This window comes from Budorcas taxicolor, chromosome 7 (genome assembly GCF_023091745.1).
Source record: "Budorcas taxicolor isolate Tak-1 chromosome 7, Takin1.1, whole genome shotgun sequence".
NCBI classification, from domain to species: Eukaryota; Metazoa; Chordata; class Mammalia; order Artiodactyla; family Bovidae; genus Budorcas; species Budorcas taxicolor.
Window position 1 is genome coordinate 40,675,174 of NC_068916.1, and position 21,343 is coordinate 40,696,516.

The 21,343-nt window shown below is 38.2% G+C and overlaps 1 protein-coding gene across 1 annotated transcript in view; it reads left to right on the forward strand.

Annotated features, from left to right (window-relative positions):
• The window catches only part of NLRP3 (NLR family pyrin domain containing 3), a 43,987-nt gene extending 24,169 nt beyond the window's left edge, over positions 1-19,818 (forward strand). The window contains exons 7-9 of the mRNA XM_052644024.1: positions 16,029-16,199; positions 16,670-16,840; positions 19,719-19,818. Of these exons, the coding sequence (XP_052499984.1) occupies positions 16,029-16,199; positions 16,670-16,840; positions 19,719-19,818 (442 nt within the window). The remainder of the gene's footprint in view (positions 1-16,028; positions 16,200-16,669; positions 16,841-19,718) is intronic.
• The last annotated feature ends 1,525 nt before the right edge of the window (positions 19,819-21,343 follow it).

A 21,343-nucleotide genomic window follows, 5' to 3' on the forward strand; every position in this document is an offset into this window, starting at 1 on the left:
TTATTTTCTAGGTACTCTGGGGGCTCAGTCATGGGTGCTGACAGCAGCAGTGACTAAAACAAACCAAGACCTTGTTTTCACAAACATTCTCGTATGGAATGATGATAGATACTAGACAATAGACAAGCACAGTTATATATAGTATAATAAAAACTGGAGTGGCAGAGAGAGCTACATCTTTGTCCAGGTGTTCAGTAAATGCCTCTCATGTAAGTGACATGGGGTCCGTGAAGAAGCCAGGGGAAAACACTCCATACAAAGCAAATGGAAGTGAAGAGGCTCAGCGCATAAACTCTCAGTTGACCTTCAGTGATCCTATTTCTGACTCTTGTAGATCCTTCACAATCCTAATCCTAGTTGAAACCTGCTGCCTTTAATTCTGTTTATCTCCTCCTTGAAATCCTTTGCTCTTATTTTTAGGAAGGTCCTAGAACTTCCCTTGTGGAGACGTGGGTTTGATCCCTGGGGCGGGAAGATCTCCTGGAGTGGGGGTCATGGCAACCCAGTCCAGTATTCTTTTTTTTTTTTTTAATTAGTTAATTTATTTTAATTGGAAGCTAATTACTTTACAATATTGTGGTGATTTTTGCCATACATTGACATGAATCAGCCATGGGTGTACATGTGTCCCCCATCCTGAAACCCCTGCCACCTTCCTCCCCATCCCATCCCTTAGGGTTGTCACAGTGCATCGGCTTTGAGTGCCCTGTTTCATGCATTGAACTTGCAGTCCAGCATTCTTGCTGGGAAAATCCCATGGACGGAGGAGCCTGATGGGCTCTGGGCTCTGGGGTCACAAAGCGTCAGACACAACTGAATTGACGGAGCAGCAGCAGCAGTCTTCCTGCTAATTTTATAGCTTCTGCTTCTCTGGGTTCACCTTGACTTCTCTTCCTGTGGTCTGGGGAATTCACTGTTGGTTTTCTTTTTCACTAAATGTTTCCATACTCCTTGGGAATTCTCGTATGAGCCTCAGCTTTGAAAACAAAGCTCATCAAACTGAGATATTGCTCTTGTGCTTTTTTCTTTTTAAATAGACATTTTTTTTAGAGTCAACTTAGATTCACAGGAAAATTTAAAGGAAGATGCAGAGATTTCCCATATGCCCCCACACCACATGTGCTTAATTTCCCCCATTATCGACATGTCCCACCAGAATGGCTGTTTGTTACAACTAATGAACCTACATTGACACATCATAATCACCCAGAGTTCATAGCTTACATTAAGGTTCACTTTTTGTTTTGTATGCTGTGTTAAATATTGAAAACATTATTTCAAAGTGTGTTGTTTAGTGTCCACAAGTTTTGGAATTTTCCAGCTATTTTTCTGTTATTTGTTTCTAGTTTCATTTGATTGCAGTATGATTTCTGTTTTTTAAGCTGTTAAGATAGATTTTATAATCCAGAATGTGGCCTGTCTCGGTAAATGTTACGCGTGAACCTGAAGAGAATGTGTGTTCCTCTGCTGTTGGATGAAGAAGTCCGTTGCTGTTGTTCAGTCACTCTGTCATGTCCAACTCTTTGTAACCTCAAAGACTGCAGCACACTAGGCTTTCCTGTCCTTCACTATCTCCCGGAGCTTGCTCAAAGTCACGTCCGTTGAGTTGGTGATGCTATCTAACCATCTCATCCTCTGCTTCCCCCTTCTCCTCCTGCCCTCAATCTTTCCCAGGGTCTTTTCCAGTGAGCTGGCTCTTTGCATCAGGTGGCTAAAGTATTGCAGCTTCAGCTTCAGTCCCTCCAATGAGTATTCAGGATTGTTAAATTAGGGCAAGAAGGATGACACTCCCCTTACCCTGGAATAAGAGTGGTTATGAGTGTGGGCTCTGAAGTTGGACAGCCTGGGTCTGAAGCCCAGTATGAATCTGTTCTTGGCAAATATCAAATACACAACCTATTAACTACAGTCACCATGCTGTACATTGTCTCCAGCACTCACTCATCTTAGGACTGAAAGTTTGTCCCCTTTGATCAGAATCTTCCTTTTCCCCCATCCCCTCATTCTCTGGTAACCCCTATTCTACTCTGTTTACTATGAGTCTGACTTTTTTTTTTTAAGATCTTTGGCTTTTATCACTTAGCATAATGTCCTCTGGGTTCATTCCTGCTGTCACAAATGGCAGGATTTTCTTCCTTTTTAAGGCTGAATAATATTACATTGCATATATGTGTATACACTCCACATAGTCTCTGGTTCCTTTGTTCCCCCCTGCTTTCTTTTGGTTAGTGTTAGCATGGTATATCCTTCTCTATCCCTTTACGTTTATTTTATTCTTAATATTTTCTATTCCTATGCTTTTAAACTGTATGTGTTTATTTTTAAAGTAGATTTCTTATACACAATATACAGTTGTGTCTCACTTTTTTGTTCACTCTCTGATATATGCTTTTAATTGATTCATTTAGATCATTGATAATCAAGTTGATTATTGACTTAATTGAACTAATATCTCATATTTGTTCCTGTTTTCCATTTGTTGCTCTTGTTCTTTGATCTTAGTGTTGTTTTCATCTCCTTTTCTGCCTTTTGTGACTTTAACTGAACCTTTAGTATAATTCCATTTTGCCTCTTTTTTTTTTTGGCCTTGCTGTCCAGCTTGTGGGATCTTAGTTCCCTCACTAGGGATTGAAGTTGGCCCACGGCAGTGAAAGCACCTTCCTAATCACTGGAAGGCCAGGAAATTCCCTCCATCCTACTTTTAAAAAACTTTTCTTAGTGGTTGCTCCAGAGTTTGCAGTACATATCTAGGACTAATCTACTTTCAAATGACCCTAAACAACATTTACAATGTAACTAGTTTATAATAACAAAGTAATTTTAATTCCTTCTTTCTATCCTTAAATAATTGCTGTCATTCAATTTATGAGTGTATATATACACATAAATATAAATAATTGAATACATTATTGCTATTATTTTGAACATGATACTATCTGTTTGATCAGTTAAAAACAAGAAAAGTAAATTTTTATTTCACTTTCACTTGTTTCTTTTTTGGTGCTCTTTTTTTTTTTTTTGAACATCTTTTGTGTATTGTTTCTTCTCTCTAAAAACTTACGAAAATTTCATTTCTTGTGAGGTGTTCTACTGGCAACAAATTCACTTAATTTTTGTTTGTCTGAGAAACTATTTCTCTTTCATTTTTGATGGCTAATTTCAAAGGGTACAGAATTCTAGAAATTTTTTTCCCTCAACACTAAATATTTCATTCCACTCTTTTCTTGTTTACATAGTTCTGATAATAAGTCAGTTGTAATTCTTATCTTTTCTCCTAAACAGATAAAGTACTTTCCCCTACTCTGGCTTCTTTCTGGATTTTTCCTTTACCTTTGATCTTCTGTGTTCTGAAAATGATATGCCAATCTGTAGGATTTTTTCTTTCCCCATTTTTTGGTATTTATGTTACTTGGTGTCTCTAAACTTCCTGGATCTGTGATTTGGGGGAAATTCTTGGTCATACTCCTTGCCAGTAATTCTTCTGTTCCTTTCTTGTCTTCTTCTAGTATTCCCATTATGTGTATCTTATACTCATATGACATCTTTTATAGTTATTTCACAGTTCTTGGATATTCTGTTTTTTTTTTTTTCCTAGTCTTTTTTTTTTCTCTCGTTTACTTTTCAGTTTTGGAGGTGTTTATTGAGATATCTTCATACTCAGAGATTTTTTTCTCAGCTATGTCCAGTCTACTACTACTAACAATCCCATTAAAGACATTCTTTTTTCTGTTACAGTTTTTTTTTTTTTAAATTTACTATTTGTTTTATCACTAGTATTTCCTTTTGTTTCCTTCTTGGAATTTCCATCTTTCCTCTTACTTTGCCCGTTTGTTCTTCCACACTGTCTACTTAATCCATTAAAGCTCTTAGGGTATTGATCATAATGATTTTAAATTCCTGGTCTGATAATTTCACATTTCTGCCATCTTAGACTCTTGTTCTGATGTTTTCTCTGTCTCTTCAAACTTTATTTTTTTGCCTTTTAAAATGTCCTGTAACTTATTTTGAAGACTGAACATGTTGTACTGGTAAAGGGAACTACTGTAAATAGAACTTCAATAATGTGGTAATGCAGTCTGAGGAGAGGGGAAGCAGTCCTGTGCTTAGGTCTCAGTTCTAGTGAATTTATACATCTGGACTGTGACTTCTCAGTGTTTTTCAACTGCATGGCAGTTCTTTCCTCCCTTCTCAGCAGAACAAGATGGCCAGAGAGGGCCGAAGCTGAATATTTCTCTTCCTTAAGATCAATTAGACTGATACTACCCCAGCAGGTTAGGCTTTGAGTAACTAGTTTCTCCTGAGGACAAGTATAGGTGAAAGGAACAGAGTAGTCTGGTATATAGACATACGTCTATTTTTTTAATCTCCACTGTATTATGCTTCACAGACATTGCATTTTTTTGCAGATTGAAGGTTTGTGGCAACCCTGTATTGAGCAAGTCTTATTCACACCATTTTTCAACAGCATTTCCTCACTTTGTGTCTCTGTGTCACATTGTGGAAATTCTCTCAGTATTTCAGACTTTTTTATTATTATAATTGTTACAGTGATCTGTGATCAGAGATCTTTGATGTTTCTGTTAGAAATGTTTTGGGAGCACCACAGACTACATCTGTATGAGTCAGTGAACTTAATCAATAAATGTATGTGTTCTGACTGCTCTAGTAACTGGTTGTTTCCATGTCTCTCCCTGTCAATAGGCCTGAGACACAGTATTGAAATTGGTCAATTAATAACCATACAGTTCTTCTTAGTGTTCATGTGAAAGAATCAATTGATGTGGCAATCCTCATTGTTATCTCTTTATAAAAATTTTATTGAAGTATAAATGAATTACAATGTTGTCTTAATTTCTGCCATATAGCCAAGTGACTCAGTTATACATATATATGCATTCTTTTTCATATTCTTTACCATTATGGCTTATCACAGAATACTGAATATAGTTCCCTGTGCTATAGAGTAGGACCTTGTTGTTCACTGTTGTCTTATTTCAGGAAATTGCCACAGCCACCCTAACCCTCAGCAACCACTACCCTGATCAGTCAGCAGCCATCAACACTAAGTCAAGGCCTCCTACCAGCTAAGATTATGACTCACTGAAGGCTCAGATGATGGTTAGCATTTTTCAGTAATAAAGTAGTTTTTAATTAAAGTGTTCACATTGTTTTTTTAGACATAATGCTATTGCAGACTTAACTATAGGATAGTGTAAAAGAAACTTTTACATGCACTTACTATTGTGCTCAGTTGCTCAGTCATGTTCCACTCATTGTGGCCCCATAGACTGTAGCCTGGCAGGTTCCTCTGCCTGTGGGATTTCCTAGGCAATAATATTGGAGCAGGTTGTCATTTCCTCCTCCAGGGGATCTTCCTGACTGGGAAACCAAAAAATTCATGTGACTCACTTTTTTGAGATATTTCCTTTATTATGGTAGTCTGGAACTGAACTCACAGTATCTCTGAAGTATGTTTGTATTTCTAAATGGTTCCTGGGATTTCTTTGACTGTCTAGTGGTTAAGACACTGTGCTTCCACTGCCGGGGGGTGCAGGTGTGATCCCTGGTTGGGGAACTAATATCCTACATGCCACGTGGCATAGCCAAAAAGGAAAAATAAGTTGGAGGAATTTATCGTAAGTGTATTGCTTCTAGTCCATCCCAAGCCCTTCAGTGCCTGTCACTCAGCTCTACATATCAGTTATGGCTGGGCACCTGGCTTCTCTCCTCCATTCTTTTTATTCTTGGAGCCATAGAGTCTTGCCTGGAAGACCAAACTCAGGAGGACGCTCAGGAGTACAGACCCTTGAACAACTCTGTCCACCCCCAGAGTCCCAGGTCTGAGCCACAGATGGTTCTCATGTGCATGTCCTTCTCCCCTACTCCCTTCCAATAATAAACTGAGCATTCTCTAAAAAATAAAACAAAGTAAAACAAAGCAAGGCAAAGTAAAATAACCAGCAACCACTACCCTGAAGCACAGAGGGATTTTTCTCTTATATTTAGTGTGGGAACATGGTTGAGCACCCTTGGAAGTAAAACTCACAGAAGTATGTAGATCCCTTTATGACTGGGTCCTCCTAATGTTTTTAATCTCTCAGACTTGTCCACAACTAGCCTTTGAAGTAAAGTGAAACGGTTAGTTGCTCAGTTGTATCCGACTCTTTGTGAGTCCATGGACACTAGCCTGCCAGTCTCCTGTGTCCATGGAATTCTCTAGACAAGAACACTGGAGTGGGTAGCTATTCCCTTCTTCAGGAGATCTTCTTGAGCCAGGAATCAAACTCAGGTTTCCCACATTACAAGCAGATTCTTTACTGTTTGAGCCTACCTGGCCAGTGATTCCCATGGAGGTTTAAGCTCATTGGTTTCTGATCCAGGAAGTTGTGATTCTTTGTATTTGCCTCTGTCATTTTAGGGTCAGTGGGTTGTGCTGTGACCACATTTCTCTTGTGGATTTAAGAAGAATTGATTTGTCAACTTATTCAGCTTCTAACTTATTGTTAGGATGGAACAGCAACTTCTAAGCTTTCTACATGCTGGTGTGGAAACTGAAAGTCCTGCTTATAAAGTTTTTAATTACAAAAGTAATACATGCTTAGGGTAAAATATTAAATAATAGAGATATGTGAAGCAAGAAGTGAAAGCTCCTTTTCAGCTCACTTCCTGAGAGAACTATTTGCAACAGGCTGATGAGCAAACTTCCAGACATTTTGTTATGAATGAGAAATTACCCATCCATTTATCTGTCCATCTACCCACCTATTTTAATATACTGTGGGTGTTAGATTTCTAGGGCTACTGTAACAAAGTATGACAAAGGGAGTGACTTAAACAACAGACATCGTTTTTTAAATTCTCTTTTTAAAATTAACAACCTTTTTTTTTTTGTCTGTGCTGCCAGGCATGTGGGATCTTAGTTCCACAATCAGGGATCAAACCTGAGCCCCTGCAGGGGAAGTGTGGAGTTTTGACCACTGAACTCCCAGAGAAGTCTCTGTTTTTACTTTTTTTCTTTCAAGTTTTTTGATATATAGTTGATGTACAGCACTGTAAGTTTAAGGTGTGTAGCATAATGACTTGACATACATATATTACAAAATGATTATATAGATAATATCTATCACCTCAGCTACAAAAATGTTTTAGAATTACTCTCTTAGCAACTTTCAAATACACCATACAGATAACATTGCCTTTAGTCATCAGGCTGTACATTATATCCCTAGTACTTATTTATCTTATACGTTCCCACCTCCTGCCCCTCCTGCATTCCCCTGCCTCTGGTAATCACAAATCTGATCTCTTTTGCTATGAATTTTGTTTCAGTTTTTTGTTTTAGTTTCTGTTTTAAATTCTAAAATATTCTGTTTTAAATGTGGTCATACAGTATTTGTCTTCCTCTGTCTGACTTATTTTACTTAGCACGATGCCTCAAGATCCATCCACATTGTTGCAAATTGTGACCATTTTTTCTTCTTTATGGCTGATGAGCATTCCATTGTAGATATCTATACTTTTATCATATCTCTTTGACATACTAATTTCAAGTCCTTAGAGATAGTGGTTTCATTTCCTTTGGATGTATGCTCAGAAGTAAAATTGCTGGATCATATGGTAGTCCTATTTTTAAGTTTTTAGGATCTTTCATACTGTTTTCTATAGTGGCTATACCAGTTTACAATCCCAACAGTGTGCAAGAGTTCCCTTTCTGCACAGTCATCCTAGTGTTTCTTATCACTCATCTTTGGTGGTAGGCTTCCCAGGTGGCACTAGTGGTAAAGAACCCGCCAGCCAATGAAGGGCACATAAGAGATGTGGAAGATCGCCTGGAGGAGGGCATGGAAATTCACTCCAGTATTCTTGCTTGGAGAATTCCATGGACAGAAGAACCTGGCAGGCAACAGTCCATGGGGTCACAAAGAGTCAGACACAACTGGAGTGGCTTCACACACACACACACACACACACACACACACACACACACACACATTTGATGATGGTTATTTTAACAGGCATGAGGTAATATCTCATTGTGGTTTAATTTACATATCCCTGGTGAGTAGTCATATCTCAATATGACTTTGCATCTGTGTGTGTGTGCTTAGTCCACTCAGTTGTGTCTGACTCTTGTGACCCCATAGACTGCAGCCTGCCAGGCTTCTCTGTCCATGGAATTCTCCAGGCAAGAATACTGGAGTGGGTTGCCATTTCCTCCTCCAGTCCAACTCTTTAGGAACCCATAGACTGTAGCCCTCCAGGCTGCTCTGTCCATGGAATTTTCTAGGCAAGAATACTGGAGTGGGTTGCCATTCCCTTCTCCAAATGACTTTACATGTACCCATTGGCTATTTGAATATATTTGGGAAAATATCTATTCAGGTCCTTTACCCATATTTAAATTGGATTGTTTTGTTTTTATCTATTCAGTTGTATAAGTTCTTTATACATTTTGATATTAACTATCAACCTCTTATCAGATACATGATTAGCAAATATTTCCTCCCACTCTGTAAGTTGTCTTTTCACTGTTAATTGTCTCTTTTGCTAAGTGAAAGCTTTTAGTTTTATGTGGTCCCATTTGTTTATTTTAAATTTTGTTGCTAGTGCTTTAGGTGTCATATTAAAGAAAATGACCACTAATCCCATGTCAAGGAGTTTTGCAGGAGTTCTATGCTTTCATACATTTACTTCTTCTTTTTTTCTTTTTTTTTTTAAAAACTCCCTCCTGTGTCCCTTTCAATCCTTTTTTTTTTTTTTTTTTTTAAATTTATGGCTGTGCTGGGTCTTTGTTGCTGAGTGTGGGCCTTCTCCAGTTGCTGTGAGTGGGGGCTGCTCTCTAGTTGTGGTTTATGGGCCTCTCATTGTGGTAGTTCCTCTTGTGGTGGAGCTCGGCCTCTAGGGCATGCGGGCTTCCCTAGCTGTGGCTCCTGGGTTCTAGAGCACAAGCTCAATAGTTGTGACACACAGATCTAGTTGCTCCATGTTATGTGGGATCTTCCTAGGTCAGGGATCAAAACATTGCGTCCTTCATTGGCAGGTGGATTCTTTACCACTGAGTCCAGGGACACCCCGACATTTAAGTATTTAATCCATTTTGAGTTGATTTTGGGGAGTAGTGTGTGACAGGGGTCTAGCTTCATTCTCATTACTATGAATATCTTATTTCTCCAGCACCATTTATTGAAGAGATTATCTTCACCATTGAATATTCTTGGCTTCTTTGTCAAATATCTGTTGATTGCATATTTATGGATTTATTCCTGGGATCTTGATCCTGTTACATTGACCTGTTGTCTGTTTTTATGCCATTGCCATACTGTTTTGATTACTATGATTTTATAACGTACTTTGAAATTAGGGGGCTTCCCTTGTGGCTCAGCTGGTAAAGAATCCACTTGCAATGCAGGAGACCTAAGTTTGATCCCTGGGTTGGGAAGATCCCCTGGAGAAGGGAATAGCTACCCTCTCCAGTATTCTGGCCTGGAGAATTCCATGGACTGTATAGTCCATGGAGTCACAAAGAGTCAGACATGAATGAGCAACTTTCACTTACACTTTCATTCTGAGGAAAAAGAACAAAGTGAGAGGAGTTACACTTCATTTCAATCTATAGTATTAAATTAGGGAAATTAAACAGTATGACACTGGTGAGAAAAAACAGACAAATGAATAATTGGAACAGAATATAGAGCCCAGAAATAAGTTAGTATATACTTTCAACTAAAATTTGCCAAGAGAACCAATAATACTCAAGAAGAAGAGACAGTCTCTCAATAAATGGTGCTAGGAAAATTGAATATTCACATGTAAAAGAATGAAACTTTTTGAATCAGCATTAGGTATACCTATGACCCCTCTCTCTTGAACTTTCCTGCCACCTCCCTCCCTATCACACCCCTTAGGTTTTTACAGAACCCCAGTTTGAGTTCCCTGAGTCACACAGCAAATTCCCATTGGCTAGCAAATTCCTGTTGGCTAACAAATTCCTGTTGGCTATCTATTTTAAATATGTAATGTATGTTTTCCAGGTTACTCTCTCCATATACCCCACCCTCTCCTTCCTCCCCTCTACCGTGTCCGTCAGTTCAGTTCAGTTCAGTTCAGTCACTCAGTCGTGTCCGATTCTGCAACCCCATGAATCGCAGCATGCCAGGCCTCCCTGTCCATCACCAACTCCCGAGTCTGTTTTAATTTTTAAATTTTGTTTCATTAATGTGATACATCAGGCTTCCTAGGTGGTGCTACTTATAAAGAACCTCCCTGCCAATGCAGGAAACCTAAGAGATGTGGGTTCAATCCCTGGGTGGGGAAGATCCCCTGGAGGAGGGCAAGGCAATCCACTCCAATATTCTTGCCTGGAGAATCCCACAGACAGAGAAACCTGGAGGGCTATGGTCCATAGGGACACAAAGAGTCAGACAGGACTGAAGCAGCTTAGCAGCAAAAGCAGCAATGTGATATACCACATTGACTGATTTGCATATGTTGAACAGTCCTTGCATTTGAGGATAAATTCCACTTGATTATGGTGCATGATCCTAATAATGTGTTGCTGAATTTAGTTTACTAGTGTTTTGTTGAGAATTTATATTCATCGAAGAGATTGGCCTCTAGATTTCTTTTCTTATAGTGTCCTTTTTGGTATCAAGGTAACTGGCCTCATAAAACGAGTCTGATTTGTCCTTTCTCTTTGATTTTGGGAAGAATTTGAGAATTGGCATTAATTTTTCTTTAAATGTTTGCTAAAACTCACCAGTGAAGTCATCTGGTCCTGGGCTTTTCTTTGTTGTGAGTTTTTTTTTTGAGTGCTACTTCATTCTCTTTGTTAGTGATTAGACTGTTTAGATTTTCTATTTCTGATTCAATGGTATTTAGCATGTTTCTGAGAATTTTTCAGTTTTTTTGTAGATTGTCCAGATGGTTATAGTTGTTTACAGCAGTTCTTATGATCTTTTGTATTTCTGCAGTATCAGTTTTAATGTCTCACCTTTTAAAATAATTTTATTGATTGGTTTCTCTCTCTCTTTATTCTTCTTATTTTTTTCCTAGCTAAACATTTGTAAATTTTCTAATGGCCAACTTAATTGGCTAATATTTTTCCTATTATTTCCCTGTTCTTTATTTTATTTATTTCTCCTATAATCTTTTTTATTTTCTTCCTTTTGTTAACGTTGGGGCTTACTTTATTCCCCTTCTTCTAGTTCCTTGAGGTGTAAAGTTAGTTGTTTAATTGTTGCTGTTGTTTAGTAGCGAAGTTGTGTTTGACTCTTTTGGATCCCATGGACTGTAGCCTGCTGAATTCCTCTGTCCATGGGATTTCCCAAGCAAGAATTCTGGAGTGGGTTGGGATTTCCTTCTCTAAGGAGATCTTCCTGACCCAGGGATTGAACCTGTTTTTCCTGTATTGACAGGTAGATTTTTTTTAGCTCTGAGCCATCAGGGAAGTCCAGCTGCTTAATTAAGAACTCTCAATTTTCTTGATGTGTGCATTTATACCTAGAAACTTCCCTATCAGAAATGATTTTGCTGCATCCTAAAAGTTTTGGTATATTGTGTTTTAATTTTTGTCTAACTCAAGCTATTTTTTATTTCCTGTAACATTTTTTCCTTTGACCCATTGGTTGTTTAGAGGAGCTTTGTTTAAATTTTCATGTATTTGAGTTTCCTCAGTTACCCTGCTGTTATTGATTTCTAGTTTTGTACCACTGTGGTCAGAGAAGATACTTGGCATAATTTCAATCTTATTGAATTTTTTAAGATTTGTTTTGTGGCCTAACATATGATCTATCCTAGAAAATGTTTCAAGTGCTCTTGAGATGAATGTGTATTCTGCTGTTAAAAGTTCCAACCAAAGTTTATTTTATTTCAATAACAGAAGCTAAAAGGCCAAGATCAAGGTGTTGTCAGGGTTGGTTTCTTCTGATGGCTGTGAGGAAGACTCTGTCCCATACTTCTCTTCCAGTTTCTCATTGTTTGCTGGCAATCTGACATTCCTTGACTTGTAGGTGCATCACTTCAACCTTAGTTTTTTCAGCACATGGTATTCTAACTGTGCTGATGTGTGTCTGTCTCTGTGTTTGAATATCCCCCTTTTATAATGATATCAGTCTTATTGGACTAGAGCTTACTTTAATTACCTCATCTTAACTAATTACATCTTCAATAACCATATTTTTAAATAAGGTCACATTCTGAAGTACTGGGGGATAAGACTTCAATATATGAAATTTTGGGGGACATGGTTCAACCCATAACACTATGTCTGTCCAAACAGGAATCATTATGTGGATACTTTTCCATGATTTGCTTTTTTCATTTATTGTGGACACATTGCCATGCTGCTATATACAAATCTACAGATTTTGGTAATGCTCTGTAGATTACATTACAGTAATGTAGTTAGCTTCTCACTGAATGATGTACTATTGGACGAGTTTCTTTTTTACTGTTACAAATAACTCTGAAAAAAGCATATTTGTATATACTTTATGTAAGCATATTTCTTTTTAGACAGAAACCTATAAGTAGAATTAATAAGGCAAAACGTAGGCATTTTATATTCTGTTAGATACAGTCAAGTTTTCTTATTTTGAACTTTAGACCTTTCTTTCTGACCGCATATTGCCCCTGCCCCCTCCACAGTGTTACACAAGCATCACATACTAAGCATTTGCAAATCTTTATTTCTTGTAACTTATTTCTCATCCCTCTCCTTTGCCCTCTTCTTGCCCTGTCTATTCCATGTTGTTGAATAGTGGGACTTTCCAAGGGGCTGACAAGTAAACAGAGGATAATTTTTATTTTGTTTTTACTTTCAATCCCCTCTGCCTTTCATCTTTCTTTTACATACCACTGCAGGGAATTTTCTAAAGTGCAAATTGGTTAATATTGGACTTTTGCTCAAAAAAACCTTCAGAAGTTTTTCTTTGAAGTCAGCCCTAGATCACTCTTCCTTCCCTTTTGCCTACCAGGCTCTTCACTCTGTTTTGAGTCATACTAAATTAAAATTTAATTCTAAGAACCTGGCCACTTTTTCACCCTTCCTCACCCTTGTGTAACATTTTCCTTTTGCCTGAAAGGTTACCCTTACTCTCCCATTTCCACCATCCATCTAGAAAATGCCTTCTTATTCTTCCATTAATTTCTCTGATTCTCAATTTTTCTATTTAAAACTAAAGCTAAAAATAACACCTGCATCTTGGTTTTGTAATACTTCAATGAAATAATCCTATTTAAATTTATCATCACACAGCCAGGCACTTAGTAGATACTCAGTAGATGTTAAACCTTCTTCCTCAGTTTTCTTTGTGAGACATTTTTGTGACATAAATCACAAAATCATTTCTAATTAAAAAAAAATGAATCACCATATAATACATGGTGAAATATCTATGTTCAGTAAATGTAAATGTAGATCTGAGTTGAATGGATTGGGTGAAACCGAGATATGTGATGTTGGTTACATTCCTCAAATCTAATAGATTGTTTGGTAGGTCTTGGTGGTTTGATTTTCTAAACATTTCATTATATGCTCTGTGTACCCTTCAGTCAATCTCAGTGGTTTTGATAAGCCTGATGTGACTTATCTTAACAAAACCACCCTATCTACTGGTAATTGCTGCAACTTCATTGTGTACTTCTCCTCAGACATCTGTTGTATAATACCTTCCAACCCTTTTTTGGAAACAGTGGTAAAAATTACTATTCTGTAACTTTCAAAATATTTTTCCTTTCCTTTTTGATGACTACCTTTAGACTTCTGGAGCATTCTTCATCTTTGCCAGTATCTTAGTCCATTTGGACTGCAATAACAAAAATACTACAGACTGGATGGCTCAAACAACAAATATTTATTTCTCACAGTTCTGGTGGTTGGAAATCCAAGGTTAGGGTTAGGGTTAGGGTTAGGTCTATAGATCACCTGGTTCCTGATAAGAACTCTGTTCCTGCCTTGCATACAGCCACTCTTGTGTTTTCACATGGTATTAGGAGCAAAGCAAATCTCTGGGGTCTCTTTTATAAGGGTGCTAATCCCATGATGAGGACTCCACCCTCAAGACCTAATCACATCTCAAAGGCCCCACATTCTAGTACTATCACATTGGGAGTTAAGATTTCAACGTATGAAATTTGGGGTTAGGGGCTACAAACATTCATTCTAACAGCCAGGAGTCCTGAAAAACCCTTCTGCATGTTCACTAAAGATCCTCTGATAAAATTCTTCTTAGCTGGAGATAAAAACTTGCTATAAACCACTCAGTTTCTTTTGCTCATCCTTCTCGGGCTTCATTTCCCTCTTTGTCTTGCTTGCTCAGTCTTTTTGTTGTGATTCATCCTTGACTAGGAAGATGGAGACCAGTGGGTGGGTAAGTACTTCTGTTTCCTTTTGGTCATCTGTTCATGCTATACTATCTGAATGACTTCCTTCTATTTTTCCTGATTTCAAGACACCTTAGAATTTAAAAACATATCATGGTTAAGGGTTCTGGCAGAAGGGAATGTGCCTGCATGAGATACTCTTAAATCAAGGCTTTGTTTAAGGTCTCACACTATGACTTTCTGTATGCTGTATACTACCCTCTGAGCTTTTCAGGAGTGACACAGCTCTCTATTTCAGAGCCCTCATGCTGTTATTGGGTGATAATGCTATATTTTAGCATTATCTAGTTATAAAGTTGAGCAGCTTATGAAATGCTTTTTCACAAACGTATGGTATACGTTTCACAAATGTATGGTGTATGCTCAACTTGACCCAAGAGTAGTAGTACATCAATGGTCTTAATTTTACTGAGTATAATGCAAAACTAGGGTTTATGCTCTGAGAGGCCCTTTATAGTGCAGAACATAGTATGAGGTAGATAGAAGGGGCAACAGAGCCAGGGATGACTCTAGAAGGTGTTAGTATAGGTTCCTTCTCTTCCAAATACTTTCTCTTTGACCTTAAGGGGAACATGATTTGATGAGCTTCAGCTTTCTCATCTGTAAAAAAATATTCTATAGTTAAAGCTACACTGCCCCCTTGCCCGGTTGATAGAAAAATCAAATAAGGTAGTCTCTGCACTGTTAATATAAAAATAATGAGAATAGTTGGAGAAGGCAATGGCACCCCACTCCAGTACTCTTGCCTGGAAAATCCCATGGACGGAGGAGCCTGGTGTAGCAGTCCATGGGGTCGCTGAGAGTTGGACATGACTCAGCGACTTCACTTTAACTTTTCACTTTCCTGCACTGGAGAAGGAAATGGCAACCCACTCCAGTGTTCTTGCCTGGAGAATCCCAGGGACAGCAGAGCCTGGTGGGCTGCCGTCTATGGGGTAGCACAGAGTTGGACACGACTGAAGCGACTTAGCAGCAGCAGTAGCAGCAGCAGCAGCAGCAGCAGCAGCAGCAGCAGTATTAATAGTAAGAGATAATCTGGGATATCTTTCTTGAAGAAGTGGTTGTGAGGCACATGTATAGCCAGAGGGAATATATGTAGGAAGAAGGAGAAATGTGGAGGTAATGTGAATCAGTTTGCTTTTGCTTTGTCTCTTCTACTGACCCCAGGAAAGCATCTGCTTAGACATCATCTGTATTTTTTATGAGGCCAGAGATAGGGAGTCATACTGTCTACAGATTATATTCAAGATGCTGGCTTCTGGCCTGTAAGTTGAGGGTAAAACTTTTCAGATAAGATGACATTCTTATGTTGAGACAGCTGTGTGATGTCCAAGAAAGGTTGGGCACTGAGGACTGGTTTTTTTTTTTTTTTAATTTATTTTACTTTTATTGGAATATAGTTGATTTACAATGTGTTAGCTTCAGGTGTACAGCAAAGGGATTCAGTTATACATATACATATATTCATTCTTTTTTAGATTCTTTTCTCATATAGATTGTCACAGAATATTGAGTAGAATTCCTTGTGCTATGTAGCCCTTGTTGGTTATCATCTTATATATAGTAGTGTGTGTATATTTATCCTAAGCTCCTGATTTATCCTCCCCACCCAACACTGAATTTTCTTTTCCTTATTCCTTCCACAGGTTGGTGAATTCTGGCCTTACGTCAGGTTGTTGTCCAGCCCTATCCTCAGTGCTCAGTACAAATCAGAATCTCACCCACCTTTACCTACAGGGCAATGCTCTTGGAGACATGGGGGTCAAGCTACTCTGTGAGGGACTCTTGCACCACAACTGCAAGCTTCAAGTGTTGGAGTAAGTCTCTTAGCTTATTATGGTGATGGGAATGCATAGTGGCCCCAGGGAATGGGGTAGTTTGGGAGAATGATGAATCTATATCTGAGAAATGATAATGTATTCCTAGGGTTTGGATTATTACAGGATTATGGTACTGGGAGGAGTTGTACTTTTAGATAGTGTAAAGGTAAATACTAGAGTTCCTTGGGGTTGGTATGCACTTTTGTTTTAGGAAAATTTGTGGGGAGACACAGAATTTGGGAAGAACTGTTTCACAAACTGCTCTTACTAATTTGATCTGCATAACTAGTAGATTGGAAAAAATACTCTCATTTGAAGAGAAGAGAATAACTCTTGGCATATAAAGCAGTTCAAAGCTTGTTAATCCTGAGCTTTCCCTACATTTGAAACATTACAGGCTAAGATCTGTGAGACCTGTGTAGGATAATTATGGGGACATTTTTAAAAAGTCACCTTCTTTCTTGCAGGTTAGACAACTGCAGCCTCACATCACACTGCTGCTGGGATCTTTCCACACTTCTAACTTCTAACCAGAGCCTGCGAAAGCTGAGCCTAGGCAACAACGACCTGGGTGATCTGGGGGTCATGCTTCTCTGTGAAGTGCTCAAACAGCAGGGCTGCCTCCTGAAAAGCCTGAGGTAAGTGTGCCCTGCAGAGATTTGTATGGCAGGGCTCACAGTGCTAAAGAAAGTTTTTGCAGTTTCCAAAATCTAGGACGGCTTCATTTGCACTCTGGGCAAGGTTGTTCAGTTCAGTTCAGTTTATTTGCTCAGTCTGAAGGCTGAGCCTTGTCCAACTGCAGATTTTTTTTTAAAATATATACTGTGTGTGAGTCATGAACTCCATATTCAACTTCATCCAGATGTTTGGAATAATAAAATTTCAGTTGGGTGTGAAATATTCTTGAAAGAAACACAATTTCCAATGAAAGTAGCTAAATAGAATTATATTTCTATACAAGGTATTGTACTTTGTAAAATTAGACCCGTCTATTGTAAAAGTCCTTGCATAGTAGGGTGTTGTGCATCTCGTTTATGAGAATTTCTAGTTGAAAAGTGCTCCAGCAACATCAAGATCATAAATTCGTAAAATCTGGCCTATCTTCAGGGTTTTGGGACCATCTGCTCCCTTCCATCATCACTGATACCACTAAGCCGCTCATTGATTACCTCTCTAGTAAGAGCTTCCTAACTCTTTGTAACTTCTGCTAGCATTGGTAATCACATCCTTCAGTAAAGACATTTCCTTCACTTGGTTTTAGGGACAACATACTCTGCTCTGAATTTTCTCCTATTACATTGGCTATTTCTGCTCAGTCTCCTCTGGTTTCTCTTCATCATCTGACCTTTGCATGCCGAATACCCAGAACTCAATCTCTGAGTTAATTTTTCTTCTCTATCCTTTCTGCTTTTTTTTTTTTTTAATATCATCTAGTCTTCTGGTTTGACCACATATGTGCTGTACCCCTCCCTCCAGTTCATATCTCCCTGAATTCCATGTCTAAATGCTTGTCTCACCTTTCTGCTTAGATATCTAATAAGCCACCCAAACTTGACATGTCCAAACCCAAACCTGTGCTGTTCCCCTCTGTGTAAAATCCATTTCTCACCCATCTCAGTCAATGGCAGCTCAGTCTGAACTGTTCAGGTGCAGAAAGCCTTATGTTGTCTTTGACACTTTTTCCATTGGCATGTCCTTTTAACTCTGTTTTCACAGCATGCCCACTCATTGACCACTTTTTGCCAGCTTCACATCTCCTTTCCTGGCTCAAGCCATTGTCACCTCTTGTCTGGACTGTCCTGGTGGCATTCTACTAGGCTATTCTGCATCTACCACTGCAGATGGAGGGTATAGCTAAAACATGAGTCAGAGCATATCACTCCTACTAACATGCTTGTTTCACAAAGCAAAAGCCACAAACTCATGGCAGTGTCTAAGGCCCTACATAATCCTGCTATTTCTATAGTCATCTTCTAACCCTAGTTCCTTCTCCATTCACACTGTTCTCTTTGCTGTTTCAAAAATCTCTGTCACCTCTGACACTATACTCTTGCTGTTCCCTCTGCCTGGGACTTCTTACACTTTGATGTCCACATGTCTTATTCCTGTGAATCCTTAAATTATTTGCTCAAAGTTCTTTTCTGTGAGTCTGACTATAACCATCCTACTGAAAATAGCAACCCAGCAATGCCTTTCCTCTTCTCTGCTTATTTCCCTCCACTGTGTTGAGCAGCATCATATATCATTTTCTTGTTTACTTATTATCTATATCTTTAGGACACTCTGGAGATGAGGGACAAGCTCAACACAGACTGGGGAATCCATGGATGTAGTCAACCTGCCTTGTGAACTCAGGCTGCCATAACAGAATAGAATAGTCTATATGCCTTAAACAAATCATAGTCATTCATTTCTCATAGTTCTGGAGGGTGGAACATCCAAGATCATGGTGCTGGCTGATTTGGTTTCTGGTGAGAGCTTTCTTCTGGGCTTGTTGTATTCTCATGTGGTACACAGAGAGAAAGACAGACCGAGACAGAGACAGAGAGAGAGAGAGTATGTGCTATGGTGTCTTTTCTTATAAGGGCTCTAATCCCATCGTGAGGACTCATCCCCATGAACTCATGTAACCCTCATTACATCCTGAAGGCTCCATTTCCAAATACCATCACATTGAGGGTTAAGGCTTTAACACATGAATTTTGAAGGAACATAAACTATCCATAACACACCCAAATCAAGATTGCTAGAAATGATACAAGACAAATAGCATAAGACAGTTTAAGTTGTAAGGGAGATTAAAAAAAACAAAGAGAGATGGAAGAAGAACTCATATCATTGATAGGTGTACCAAGCAATTACAATATATGGATTTTTTTTTTGGCAGAGTGGAGGGGTGGGCTGTGGCTTGTGGGAACTTGTTTCTCTGACAAGGAATTGAACCTAGACCACAGGAGTGAAAGCACCAAATCTTAACCACTGGACCATCAAGGAATTCTCAATGTGTGGGCTTTATATGGCTCCTGATTAAAGTAACATAATATAAAAATTTTATCTGACCGTTGAGGAAATTGAAACACTGATTTCACATATATTGATATGTGAAAGTTATTGTTAACTGTTTTGAGTGTGATAATTGCATTGTAATTCTCTTTTAAAAGTTGTTTCATTTCACACATTGATATATTTATAGATACTTGAACTGCTGTGCTTACAATAATCCACTGATGTGAGGAGTTGGGTGGGTAATAGATGAAACAAGACTGGCTATGAGTTGTTAACTGTCAAAGTTAGATGGCAGGATTAATTATACTATTCTCTTTATATTTGCATGTTTAAACATTTCCAAACTTGAAGGTTAAAAATGTAACAGAAACCACATTAGGCATGATGTGCAGCACTGGAAAGCTTAGAAGTGTGAGGTTAAGAGAGGAGACGAGATTTTTAAAGGAAAAATGAACTCGGAAAGTGTTCATTTGAAGAGTGTAATCCAAGGCTCTCTTTTTGCTTTTATAGGTTGTGTGAAATGTATTTCAACTATGATACAAAACGTGCCCTAGAAACACTTCAAGAAGAAAAGCCTGAATTAACCATTGTCTTTGAGCCTTCTCGGTAGTGGCGGAAACACTGTCATTCAGATGTAGACAAGTGGTAGTGAGCATTCCTCCTTCAGCATTAAGATCATCTCTGCAATTCTTCTGGTCCAGTGAGGAAGAGTGAAAACTTGCTGATGGTCCTTCTGCCTGGTGAATGTGAGACTCTCCTTTACCCCTAGGTTGAAGACACAGTGCAGTAAAATCATCAAATGATACAGTTCTGACCGCGGTGGCTCAGTCAGAGGATGTTCTCCTCTTGGTGACCTCATGTATCTAACTCATTCAGGAAAACACTTTTTCTTTCTTTTTCTCTTTTTACTCTAACTCTCCTTTCTTTTGTACCTCTCCCACTTTTTTTCTTTGACTATATCATCTTTCCTGCCATCTTTCTCTTAACTGACCATAACAGAATGAGTTAACTATATATTATGCTGCAATTTTGTGGCAGCAACTTATTTATTTTTATTTTTTGAACTGTTATATATTCTAATAAAATAATTGATGTTTATTATATTGTAGCTGGTTGGAAATTTTGAAAATAGAAAAAACTTCATTGTATTTATTGAGTTAAATTTTTTCCTTTCCTTGGTTTTAAGAGAGGGTGCCTAGAAAGCCTTTTACTTATTTATCTAAACCACTAAAGATAAATTAAATTGCTTCATGTATTTAAAAAATCTCTTTGCCAAATGATTCAATTGTAATGAATGAGGAAAAAAAATCCCTGTAATTCTGATGGTTGAAATTTCAGTTCTGGTAAGACAGGAGGTTGAAAATCTTGCAAAGGAAAATTATAGGGTAGATGGAGCCTATATTCATAAATATAAGTATTACATAGAAAATGCATTTTGCCTTCAGTTTTAAGAATTTGTCTTGGATTTATCTCATCACAAGAGCATTTCATCTATCACACTTCACATAGCATTAACTCATTAATACATATTGATTAATTACTTTTCCACACATGGAGAAACTCTCGAACCACATGGAATTGTTCAAGATAGGAATACTACTTCCTTTTTCAAGTGAGTCATCTAGACCTTGCTTGTCAAAGTGTAGCCTATGGATTTCTGAAAAGAGTGAAATTTAGTCACTCAATCATGTCCAACTCTTTGCAACCCCGTAGAGTATAGACCTCCAGGCTCCCTTGTCTATGAAATTCTCCAGGCAACAATACTGGAGTGGGTTGCCATTTCCTTCTCCAGAGGATCTTTCAGACACAGGGATCAAAACTGCTTTTCCAGATGAGCTAATTTTTTTCATGTTAAGACTCTTTCAATAGGGAAGCAGTATGTAATTTATATTCTGATGCAAAGTCTTTGTCTTTGTCTTCTGTAGGACCAGCACTTTTGAGTAACTCTAGTCTCAATATTTGTATTTTTGCATCTTAGTAAAGTGAGGTATTGCAGACTGCCTCTCTGCTGAAAATACCTTGACATTCAGGATAAAATATAATTAGAAACACACAGCTAAGCTGGAAAGATAGAAAAATTTCTGTGCAATAGGATTTCAAAATTGAATTAAGAGTTTGCCTCTAAAAGGTCAAGA